Source organism: Gambusia affinis, linkage group LG09 (assembly GCF_019740435.1).
Source record: "Gambusia affinis linkage group LG09, SWU_Gaff_1.0, whole genome shotgun sequence".
Classification (NCBI taxonomy): domain Eukaryota; kingdom Metazoa; phylum Chordata; class Actinopteri; order Cyprinodontiformes; family Poeciliidae; genus Gambusia; species Gambusia affinis.
In genome coordinates this window covers 5185825-5198163 of record NC_057876.1, presented here as the reverse complement: position 1 = coordinate 5198163, position 12339 = coordinate 5185825, and the positions used below count along the sequence as shown (strand labels likewise).

General features: G+C 41.1%; 1 protein-coding gene across 1 annotated transcript; it reads left to right on the top strand.

Moving 5' to 3' along the window:
• The first annotated feature begins 229 nt into the window (after positions 1 to 229).
• LOC122837208 (LON peptidase N-terminal domain and RING finger protein 3-like) lies at positions 230 to 11039 on the top strand. The gene is made up of 12 exons (XM_044127391.1): positions 230 to 1219; positions 5146 to 5264; positions 5345 to 5467; positions 5976 to 6092; positions 6186 to 6354; positions 6438 to 6522; positions 6623 to 6737; positions 6828 to 6949; positions 7040 to 7198; positions 7289 to 7451; positions 7541 to 7690; positions 9040 to 11039. Exons 1-12 carry the CDS (start codon positions 574 to 576, stop codon positions 9196 to 9198), a joined length of 2127 nt encoding a protein of 708 aa, XP_043983326.1. The 5' UTR covers positions 230 to 573; the 3' UTR covers positions 9199 to 11039.
• Positions 11040 to 12339: the final 1300 nt, after the last annotated feature.

Sequence of the window (12339 nt, the reverse complement as noted above, 5' to 3'; positions counted from 1 at the left end):
ATGACAAAATGTGGACGCAGTGTTATCCAATGTGCATTACAAAGGAGAATTTATCCTTTGTATTTAGTCCCCCACCTAACACACACACACGCACACACACACACACGCACACACACCTACACACACACACACACACACACACACACACACACACACACACACACACACACACACACACACACACACACACACACACACACACACACACCTGCAGCCCGTCTCTGCTCACTGATACCCTGAATGCAGGTCAGACAGGCTCCTAGCGGACCTGCTCGCCTGCCCCGGCAGAGAAACTGTTACATGCGGGTTTGTTTTGTAACTGTTTTTTTCTCGACTGGTCCAATCAGAACAGCTGCTCGGCGTCACGTGACCCAGTTGTTTTACATAACAGGGTTTTTTTCTCTCTCTCTCTCCTCACTCCGCTGAGAATTTTATGAGTTTCCTGGACTTGCCCGCTAACATTTCAGTCTGTACTTCAGTGGAGCCGAAGGCTGAATGGCAGCCTCGGCACCGAGCACTCAGGCTCCACTCAACAGATGAAGAAGAGGGAGACTTCCAGGAGACGCGCTCCGCATGGGGACTGAGTGCGAGAGCATGCTGCATCTGGCAGCGGAAGCTTTCCAAGCGAACAACTTCGAGCTGGCGGCGGATATTTACGAGTGCCAGCTGGCGTGTGCCGAGGACCCTGGGACCCGGCTGGAGCTGATGGTGAAGCGGGCTGACGCGCTCGCCTTCGGGGGCAAAGTGGCGGAAGCTTTCGAGGTGTACCGACAAGCCTCTGAGATAGACAAACTCAAACCCGCTCACCTGTCCAACCTCGTTGGGTACCTGTCGGACAGTATCCGGAGACAGGACCGGGGTGGGAGTCATGGCAGCCGCTGGAGGACGGGTAGCGGGTTTGAGGACTTCTCCTGCGGGATATGTCTGAGCTTTCTGTTCGAGCCGGTGACTCTGCCGTGCGGACACTCCTTCTGTAAGAAGTGTCTGGAGAGGGAGAGGAAGGAGAAGGAGCGGCCGGTGGTGTGTAAGGAGTGCAGGGACAGCTCCAGGCTGGCCGACCTCCAGACGTACAGGGTGAACGTGGTGCTCAGCAGCCTGCTGGCCAAGTGGTTCCCCAGCTTCCAGCAGGCCGGCCGGCTGAGGCGGGAGGGGAACGGGCTGTACGCCGAGAGGAAGATGGAAGCAGCGCTGGAGAAGTACAACCAAGCCATACTGACAGGTAATTACTACTAGAGTGCCTGTCCTGGCAAAGTTTGACCTCTTTAACGTGTGTTTTTTTACTAGTTTGTAACGCTGTGTGGTGTTATAAAACCACCAGCGAACGACACGACACTCTTATCATTGGTACAGAAAGTGTGTCACGGAGTGAGTGACAGGCAGCGGTGCTCCCTGAATGCTCTCCGGCATCTGAGGGCAGCCGCCATGTGTTGGATAACACGGTTATGTAGGCTGGGCCAGTGGACCAAACATTACGTCAGCACGTAGCCCGCCTCACTCATTGTGTAACGCGAAGCAATGAGACAGTAAATATAGGTCAAGGGTACCATTGCGGGTCACGTTAGTACAGAAGTTCCAGGTCGGACATGAAACAAGTGGAAACTTCGTATATAAATGTTCAGTTCATTCTGTTACGCTCTAAATTTAATTCAGATAAATAAAGAAAACAACCCTTTCTTTTATTTATTTTTTGCTTAGTTTTCTTTTAGTGTTTTTTAAACGAATGACGCCATAGATTAACTATAACCTGGTTACACGCTTTCAGTATCAACAGGTCTGTTTTTATTGTAAGCAAAGGTCCGCTGTGACCTCATTTAGCTACCAGCGGCATGCTTGTGTAAGCTGATATCTGGTCATGTAATGTGAGTCTAATTGCATGCATCATTCCGGTCTTTCCTTTAGCAGATAAGCTGGCATGTACATGTATTAGTTCTCTTCGGAGCTCCGCACATTTTGTCCTTTTACAGCCTGGAACCTCAGTGTGTTTTATCAGGATTTTGAGTGATAACACCACTGCGAAAATAGAAGATATTTGTGGAGTTGGAGGCGAAGGATACATAGTTTTGTTGTGTCGAGACCACGTTGTTTAAGACTTGGTCTTGTCTTGTTATTTTATTTTGGGAGTTTTTCTCCATGGCTTTTTCTTTTACTTTGACGTTGTGTGAAAGTCAAATTGTAATGGGGGTTCACTGCTCCACTAATAAACTTTGACTCAAAGAAGGGCAGAGAAAAAGATAAGCACTTGCTTTACTGCTCAGCCACCTGATAGAGCATAGTTAAACATTTTTATACAAAGACAAATCAAAATCGGATTAAATAAAATAATTTTTAGGCTAACCTCTTTCCCAGTCTTATTCTGTGTTGATTTTCCTCCATCCCCATAGCAGGTTGCTGCCACAACTATGTTTCACCAGCCAATACCAGAAAAGAAGGTAGTATATGGTTCTAATTAGTCTTAATGTTGGTCTCTCACTTCAGACCCCGATAAAATAATTGAAGTTTGTTGATTTACGAAGGTCATTGGAGAATAAAATCGTAAAAGAAAGAAAGAAAAATAAGTATATCTCTACATAATAACACGTATAACCAATAGGGATTCCACTGAAGTCACAGCACAACAGCTCAGTTTTCAATCTTTGACTTCTGGGTTCCTAGCACTAAAGCGTATACCTCCCTGCTCGGACAGACGCAGACTTAACATTTAACCTAAATAAACGTTAAAAACAACGTTTTCCAGCCTGTTGTTCATAGGATCAAGCATCGTCTTCGGGAGAGGATAATCCAAGCCTGAACCACAGCTGTTTCCCAGGACACCTTACATAAGATTGCAAACGGAAAGTTTTCCATGTAGGTTTAAGTACTTTTAATGTTTTGTGAAGAACATATGTGCAGTTTAGATGTCAGTGGGATACCAGGACATGATGGTGCTCTCAGTAGGAGAGACATTAAGGTGGGAAAACATGGAGCGTCGCTGAGGCCATTAACCAGTCAGCGAATCAGATGTCGGCATAAATCCATCGGCATTTCCAAAGGAATGGGCGTGTCTACTATTAAAGAATAAAACAACCGACTCCTTTACAGCCAATTTATCCGTATGCTACGAGAGCGAAAACAGTTGGATTAATCATGATCAATCGATTATTGAAGTAATTGTCAACTACTGTAGTAATCGATTAATCTTTTACCAGTGTATATAGACTCAAAAACATGTAACATAATGACACCAGTCAGAGCAGTAATTTAGTCAAACCTGTAGGAAAATCAGACACATTTTGGATTAGAGAGGAAAAACCTTTTTTTGTCTGGAAATATGTTCTACCCAGAACTCCTCAAGTGACATTTTTAGCTTCAGCTGGTTTAAATTATGAGATTAAACTCTCTTATTAAGCACCTTTTGCTATCCAATTATTAATTGATGAATTGATCAAAAATAGGCAACCGATCAGCCCTACACTGTCTTGGTGGTAAGTGAAGCAGAAAAGCCTGGATTAAGTATTTTTTTAACTGCAGATGCATCTTTTGCTACATTTGAGAAAAGATATGCTTAAAGAATGCTGTTTATGCATTTTAGGTAACATTTTTATTTTCTTATTTTGAAAAAGCAGTTGAATTATTTGTTTAGTTGTACATTTCTACAGATTTTAAATATTTTATAAAATAAGCCTGACTAAATGAAAAATCTGCAAAACATGGCATTTAAAAAAAATCTAATAACTCAATTAATCGTCAGAATAATTGATGGAATAAACAATTACTAAAATAATTGTTAGCTGCAGCCCCTACCTGTTTTTCCAGATTCTCTTCCCCATTGTGTGACTCATAAGTTTGCCATGCAATTATCACTAAAAAAAGACTTCTAAAGTCTGCTAATGAGAAGCAGACGCCGCTAATCAATACGTCGTGTGTCCTACTTGGACAGAGCTGCATGTATAAATAATCCCCTTCGCCTGTGGGTCTTTTCAGCACTTCCACTCCTAAATCTTATTGGTGTGAGCGAATTAATATACGAGCCAGAGAGCGCCTCGCTTTGATTCTCGAAGGGCTGCAACATTTGCATAAGTTCTTGTAGTTATGAAACCTGCAATATGGGTGACCTTGATAGTGGTGCATGGTTTTGTAAGGCAGCAGTCCTTTTTCATAACGCATTTTGTAACGTGGAAGCTGGTCCATTTTTTTGTAGGATACCTTTCTGTCACATAACTATGGAGCGTATATGACCTTCAAATTAAGCTTTCAGTGTAACAAATGTTTGTATACTGAGCAATTAGCCTCATGTGAAGAACAGAAATCCTTTGGTGCGTTGGAAGTTGGAAGAGTTGAAAATATTATTAAAAAGAAAACGATTCATGGTTGTTTTTCCAAATAAAATCTGAAAAGTGTGGTGTGCTTTTGTGTTCACCCCACCTGAGTAAATAGTTTGTACAACCATCCTCTACCTGCTAAGTGAATGTTTGCCAGTTCTAGTTTGATCAGTCAAAGTGAGTTGGAAAACATCTGTGAACTGCAACTTGCAAGTCAAATGCTTGGACTTTGACTGGGCCGCTGCATTGATTGCCACCCAGTTCATCAAGTCTTTTGCTGCAACTAACAAGTTTTCTGCAAGGTTTGTTTTGTACCTAGAAGAGGTGAAATTATTAATTGTGATTAATTAATTATTGAAATAATCATAAACTAATTTAGTAATCATTTAAGTGTTAATTGGAGTATACATACTCGAAAAAAGGGCCAGTTGCTGAAAAAAACAACACACTCAGAGCAATAATTAAGCCATAACTGTTATTTGCAGGATGTGGCAATTTATTATCCGATTAATAAAATAATTGTTAGTTGTAGCCCTAATATCTAGTTTGATCAACTTTGATCACCAATTTCCTGCCATTGTAGCCGTTAACATGCAGGTAAGCGGCTACATTTTGGTCTCATCTGCATGGACTGCCTTTTTAATTGAACAAGTGAGATAAAAGTAGTGCATCGCCCCTATCTACTATGAAACATCCCTGAACATTTTTGTCTGTTTCCCAATATTTCTGTCCCAGAAAATGTACTTTTCCCCCAAACATGGCATTTTATTGCCTGATAGTTATTCAACTAACAGAGCAATAAAAAAAACATCCTCATCTCTAATTTCTCTTTGTGTTTGTCTCATAGCACCCACAGACCACATCCTGTTCAGTAACCGCTCTCAGATCCACTCCAGTCTGAAGCACCATGCCTGGGCTCTGAGGGACGCAGAGACGGCCTGCAGACTGATGCCCTTCTGGTCCACGGTAAGACCCACGTCTTTCTTATTCAGCGTCATTTCATCACGGTGGGAATGGAAAGTAATGAACTGTCTCCGTGGCAACAGGGTCATGTTCGTAAGGCCCAGGCCTTGGTGTCATTGGGCAGGACTGATGATGCTCTGAAGGAGTACCTGATCTGTCTGTCCTTAGAGCCGGACTGTAGACTGGCTAAGGCTGAAGCTCACAAGGTAAGCATTTCTTTGATCACTTCAACATGGCTTTACTGTAGGGATGAAATTATTGATTGGATTAATCACAATCGAATACCGAAATAAATGTAAACAAATTTTGTTATTGAGTAATTGTTAAATAGAGTATACTTATGGTCATTTTCTGAAACAAGAAAACATATGCAAAGGAGCAATAAAGCCAAAACTGCGTCAAACATATACACATTTTGCATTTAAGAGAAAAGAAGGAATGGAATTATTTGTTTATTTACATTTTTTAACATATTTCTAATGTTATATGTAAAAGATAGAAGTGGTTACATAAAAAAAAAACATCTGCAGAATGTGCCATTTAAAAAAAAATCTGATTAATCGATTGTCAGAATTATCGATAGAATAATCGGTTTCTAAAATAATCGCTGGTTGCAGCCTTACTTCAATTTTAAGAATTGATCTTCATCAGTATGAATCTGTAAGAATTTACAACAAAATGGTCATTTGAACTCTGCTTTCTGTCACCTCACAGCTTCTAAGTGACTTCCTGGCTCCAGTCACCAACCAGGTTCCTGAACACATCTCGGGCTGCACCAACTTCCTGTCTTCCAGAGCACACATCAAAAGCAGCATCACTGAACCCATCCAGGTAAAGGTGCTCCTCCTCCCAAATCAATCTGACATCTTTTCTTTCAACCACTTCCTTCATGGACTCTTGTTCTACTGCTCTTTCCATTTTTAGACCGTCAGCCCTGGGTTGCTGTTTACAGAGCTTCCTCCATCAGCAGCTGGGAGGTCCGAGGGGAGTCTCAGAAAAACCAACTCAAATCTCCTTAAACGGAAACGAAGAGACGTGGAAGAAGAGGGGGAACCACAGGAAGCAATCAGCCACCAGAAGAAATCCAATTGTGGTGAGCTTACCGCCCTAGCACAACCGGGCTGTTTCTCCTAAGGGAGGTTGTGTTGTTCACCATCTGATGGTATCTCTTTGTAGAACCAACCCAGGGCCTGGATTCTTTAGGCGCCGTGTCCAGGGACCTCTTGGACCCAACGGATCTGGAGTGTTCCCTCTGTATGAGGTCAGCCTGTCAAATGCGTCTTGTACTTTTGCACACCAGTCACAAGAAAACAATCTGGAAAATAAGTTCATTATCGTTTTTGGGTGTGTCTCCTGTCCAGGCTGTTCTACGAGCCGGTAACGACGCCATGCGGGCACACTTTCTGTCTTCAGTGCCTGGAGAGATGCCTGGACCACAACCCCAAGTGTCCACTGTGCAAAGAAGAGTTGTCTGAGGTACGCACTGGGTCACATAAATGATGTTTCTCCTAATGTCTGCCTCTGCTTCCTCTGATTCATCAATTCTCCTTCTGTGTTTCCATCCAGTACTTGGTCCAGAGGCAGTATTGTAAGACTGTATTAATGGAGAACCTGATATCGAAGTATCTTCCCTCTGAGTTCATTGAAAGACAGAAAATGCATGAGGAGGAGATGGCTGAGCTCGCCAAGTACGTCAGTGAACACCTTCTCTTCCTCTTTCCGCTTTCTTCTTGACTTTTTCACTGAATTCATCGTCTTGTCTTCCTGTTTTGGTTTAGTCTCAATAAAAGCGTGCCTATATTCGTGTGCACCATGGCCTTCCCCACCGTGCCGTGCCCCCTCCACATCTTCGAGCCATGCTACCGACTGATGATCCGCAGGTGCATGGAGACGGGAACCAACTGCTTCGGCATGTGTCTGGGAGACGACCTCAAAGGGTTAGTGGCAGAGGCAGTACGTCCACTTGGCGCTTCTTAAAATTAAAGTAGACGCCTACAACACAACGCATCTTCCCTTTTGCCCCACAGATTCGTCGGCTACGGGTGTCTGCTGGAGATCCGCAATGTCAAGTTCTTCTCGGACGGCCGATCAGTGGTGGACACAATCGGCAGACGGAGGTTTAAAATTGTTCAGCACCGCGAGAGGGACGGATACAACACGGCAGATGTGGAGTATCTGGAGGATGTGAAGGTGGGATGAGAACTGAGAGGGAAGGAGCTTTAAATAGACCCAAAAAAGGAGGTTAGAGATCTAAGTTGTGTCTTTCCATGTATTTGCAGGTGGAGGGCAGGGCAGAGCGTGAGCTGCAGTCGCTACATGATGCAGTGTACGACCAGGCTCTGGTCTGGGTCAACTCTCTGAAAGCTGAGCAGAAGCAACGCATCGAAGGACACTTTGGACCAATGCCTAGGAAAGACCCCGAACTCCAGGTACAAACAGACTTTTTTGGGATGAACACACAGCATCCTAGTGAAGATGTGTATTGCATGGAGGTAGGATTGTATGTTGCTTTGTGAGGATTTGCTGAAATATCTCATCAACACCTCATGATCAGAGACTGAGGCTAGACACAGGAGGACAGCTAGCTTGACTTTAATACTCTCCACAGTATTAAAGTACAGTATAGTCAATCTCAAAAGTCCGTTCTAGGGCCTAGCATTAACATGGACTGCCTGTTTTCTGACCTTTTCTTTTTTTCTGTTTGATTCTGTTAGCTGAAATAAACAGTATGAAGTAGAAGGTGCACTACATTTATAAGCTAATGCTAACTTAAACCTAGCTTCAACTGAAAAAAATAATTATTCAAAGGCTAGCCTGTTAACATCAAACAAACACTGTTGCATAGGTAACCCTTGCTCATATTAGAGCAGAAATTAAAAACATTGAATAAACAAGTTAGGAAGTAACATTAGCTAAAATTAGCGCCGAAAACCCTCATTTGCGTGTCCAAGTGATAATTAACGATCATTAACGGGTCGTTTTAACTCACCTTTATCACAAACAGACAGGTATCAATGAAACAGAAAAGTAGCAGCTGCAAAAGGCTTAAGCAAGGTGCCTGATGTAAAATACTAAGTTCAATAAAAAAAATATGTATTTAGCATTTATGATTAAAATCCTTCTCTGTCTTTAAATATGTTTTACCAAGAATTACTCAAATGTCCTAGTTTTAGCTTGACCTGGTTCATTTAAAAAAAAAAAATTTGAACTCCTATTAAGCATATTTTCCTATCCAATTATTAGAAATGGCTGAGCTTGTCATATGTTGATGCTAAAAGTACTTTTTTAGCCACAGATGCATCTTTTGCTACAAATGATCAAGTGCTCGCTAAAGAAATGCAATGTTAATGCATCATAGGCAGTGAATGTTGAAATGTTGTCGTGCAAAATAGGCTTAAGTAGTTAAATGAAAAATGTGCTCAGTGTGTCGAAATAATTTTTATCCGATGGCTCGAGTTTTGTTAGACTAATCAATAGAACAATCCCTTTTAATATAAAAATTCAACTGGATGGGCGTGCTGTGGTGGCGTAGGGGATAGCGCAACCCACATTTGGAGGCCTTCAGTCCTTGACGCGGCGGTCGCTGGTTCGATTCCCGGACGCAGCTGATGTTTGCCGCATGTCTTTCCCCCTCTTCTTCCCCCTTTCCTGTCAACCTACTTTCGAATAAGGGACACTAGAGCCCACAAAAGACCCCCTGGTGGGGGAAAAAAAAAAAAGATAAAAAATTCATCCGATTGTCTCACCAGGTGTTGCTCTGTCTCTGTTGTCCCTGCAGGCCAGCCCCAACGGCCCCTCCTGGTGCTGGTGGCTACTGGCTGTTCTCCCTCTAGAGGGTCGGGCCCAGCTGCCGTTCCTCGCCCTCACCTCCCTGAAAGATCGCCTCAGCGGCATCCGCAAGGTCCTGCTCTTCATGTCGCAGTGCAGGCCCCGGTGACCTGACAAACGCCGTCAACAAGCTACGCACAAGCGCACAACACCCCTCGCCCGAGAGCAGCTGACAAAAAGTTGTTCCGTTTCTTCGCACAAATAACAGCCACCATTGCACTTCGACAGCAGACTTTATAAAACAAGGAGTTTCTCGATCGAATATCTTCCTCGTGCTACTTTCACTCTGCAGGAAAACAACAAACAGCAGAGGACTCGCAGAGCTATGTTCGGTGAATGAGCTGAAGTGTATCTCAATCATGTTTTGCCACAAAGTTGCAGCTCGGCGTGACAGTGCTCACTCTGATTTTGTCTCTGAATCCTGTGAAAAGCCTCTGTGTCATTTTCATCTGTCTACGTTCCACTGAGTTTCTTCCTGTTCCTGCAGCAGCCTGTAGTTTATTTGGAGCTCAGCAGGTAACATCCCCCAAATGGTCATTCTGCTTTAAAGTGACACCAAAAGCAATTCTTCCTGTTCAGATACGATTGAATTTGAATCAAAGCAGTCGTTAAGCTGTTCAAATGGATATAAAACTAAAGAAAAACAACTCAATGTGGGTTTTTTGTGTGTGTGTGTGTGTGTGTAAATTCATTGAGGAATAATTTTTGACAACTCAATTAGTATTGTTATAATAATAAAATAAACTCTCCTTTTAAAGCTACTTGCTGTAGACCTCCATGAAATAGGTGAAAACTGGTTTGGGTTGTGATGCAATTATGAGTTTCAAAACCACAATTTTGACTTTGGAGGTTTGGAAATGATAAGAATGCGCTTTATAACTTTGATTTTCACAAGTACAGGGACTTTGAAACTCACATTTATGACTTTTCATGTCATAATTATGCCTTAGAATTGTTTCTTTTCTTCCAAGTAGCAGAAACGGGCTTCCTTCAGCTTCTGAACTTCCATCCTTCGTCCAGTTGTCTCTTTTTTTATCCATCTAAATAACATCAAACTGAACCGTCATACATGATCTGCTTTAAGGCTCCCAATCTTTTGTTGGACTGTGTTTTTTTGTTGTTGTTGTTTTTTAGCTATTATTTATGTGGTTGTTATTTATGCATGAAGTGACATTGTTTACATTATACATTGAAAGAAATCCTGGGCTGCTCACTTTCCTCTGATCCAACCTCTCCTCAATACCGTGTTTATCAGTGTGAAGCTTTAAAAAGGGGCTGCACTAGACAGTTTTTTTTTTTTTTTTTTTACAAAACCACATTTTAGGGAACCATATTTAAAACAGAATAAGCGTTTTATTGGACATTTAACATCTTAAAATAGTCTTTGTTGAAGGATTTTTGCAGCGAATAAAGGCCAGTGCCTTTTGTTCTCACATAAACAAGGAGTAGATCAATTTACAAACCAGACTTGGATCGAAGTCGCTTTATCAGAGTAGTTTAAACATTTTTAAAAAAGATTTAATAAAATGAAACATACTTTTGACAAAAATATGTCGCTGATAACAAATCTTGAGGCCTTGCTTCTTGTCTGTGATACGATTGTTTTTACGTGCAAAAGAGAATCTTTGAAAAATGTACGAGATTGTTTGGCTTTACCTTTAAAAAAATCTTTTATTTTGTATACAAAGGTTTGATTTCTTCTCCTTTCTTTTTCTTTTTTACATGTTTCTATGTCAACATAGTTCTTTTGTATGTAAAATTTTCTTCACTCATCGGTGTGTTTGTCTGGTGTGTCGGTGTATGTGAAGTAACTCACCAATTCATCCACTAAAGGGCCAAAGCAATGTTATGCTGGACATTAAAGAAAGAAGGTTGCTGTACAATTGCATGTACTGTAAATGAAGCATTTAGGAATGAGGTAGTATAAAATTCTTACAGCGCTGAGTGAAATCACCATTGTATAATGTTTTTTTTAAATTAACCAAAAATGTACATGACTTTATTAGGCAATTCTCTTTTAGTTTCCACACTGTGGCCATCCATGTTTTTAATAAATTGGAATATTTCCAAATATCGGATTTTCTCTTCCTTGAGAGAGGAAAAAAAAAAATCTAGCAGTAGCAACAACAGGTGGGAGAGGGGCGGTCCAACACTGTTCTTATCCTCCAACCAGCTGGAGAAAATTCTGTATGATGGAAAATTTCTCAAACCATAACGTTTAAGTTACACGTGGTACAACTGAATATTGGCCATGTGCCCATGCCTAATTTCAGGGTGTTGTGTGACAGGTTTAATGGGAAATGTATAGAATGACATTTTACTAATTATAAATTATCCTGAATACAAGGTAGTTGTCCCCTATAATTAGTGTTTTTCAATGTTATTTATAGAAACAGAAAAAAATCAATATTGCTAATATGTGCAGTACATAAAAGGGAATACCTAATTGTTAATTATAGAAATGTCCAATGTAAAATCATAAGTGAGATATATCTGATCTATTGATAAACTTGTGTCTGGATTGATGTGAACAGACTGACTTTATATTATAATCCTGTCTGCTTCTCCCAACATGTTCAGTGAGTGAATATGGTAATGAAATAAACACATGTAGCAATAATAAAGCCTGAATGTTTTACTAACGTATTGGTTGGATTTTCTGCATTGTCTTAAACTGGACAAATAGTGTTTTAATTAATTAATGGAGCATAACTAATGCGCACAATAATAAAAGGGAAAAGACACTTTAGTGTTTTAGTTGTTTTTTTTACCAGTACTTTCCTCTTCATCAAAAATGATTCAACGTAATAGCTGGCTTCCCTTTTACGTATACACCTTAATATTGTATCCTTAATGTAAATTTTGAACAATATTTTTCAAAGCTTGTCCTAGAGAAGCGACTGATAAATATAATTTATTTCACTCCTGGCATTAAGTACACGAAACACGAAAGCTAGTTAGCTGGCTAGCCTAGCAACATTAGTTGTAGGTTAGCGGAAATTGGCGACAACAAGACTCAAAATTAAGAGCCAAATGAGAAATAATATGTTAATTGGAGACAATTGAACATGATGGGAATTAGCAATAGTTGATTTAAATGGTACTTAAGGTCTAGGTTACATTTTAATTCGAACTAAATCAGCTTCGCTTTACAACTTCCTGCGTAGCGATGACAGTTGACGTTGACGGGTCCTTCTAGAAAAACGAACACCATTTATCAAATTTGCTCCAATTTATACTGGAGTTGACA

What these genes read in the sequence shown, in the direction of transcription:
- LOC122837208 (XM_044127391.1), top strand. Translation starts at nt 574, where the DNA reads ATGGGGACTGAGTGCGAGAGCATGCTGCATCTGGCAGCGGAAGCTTTC. An exon ending in CTAAGGCTGAAGCTCACAAG is followed by an intron (nt 5,468 to 5,975) that starts GTAAGCATTTCT and finishes GTCACCTCACAG; the next exon opens with CTTCTAAGTGACTTCCTGGC. An exon ending in GAGATGGCTGAGCTCGCCAA is followed by an intron (nt 6,950 to 7,039) that starts GTACGTCAGTGA and finishes GTTTTGGTTTAG; the next exon opens with TCTCAATAAAAGCGTGCCTA.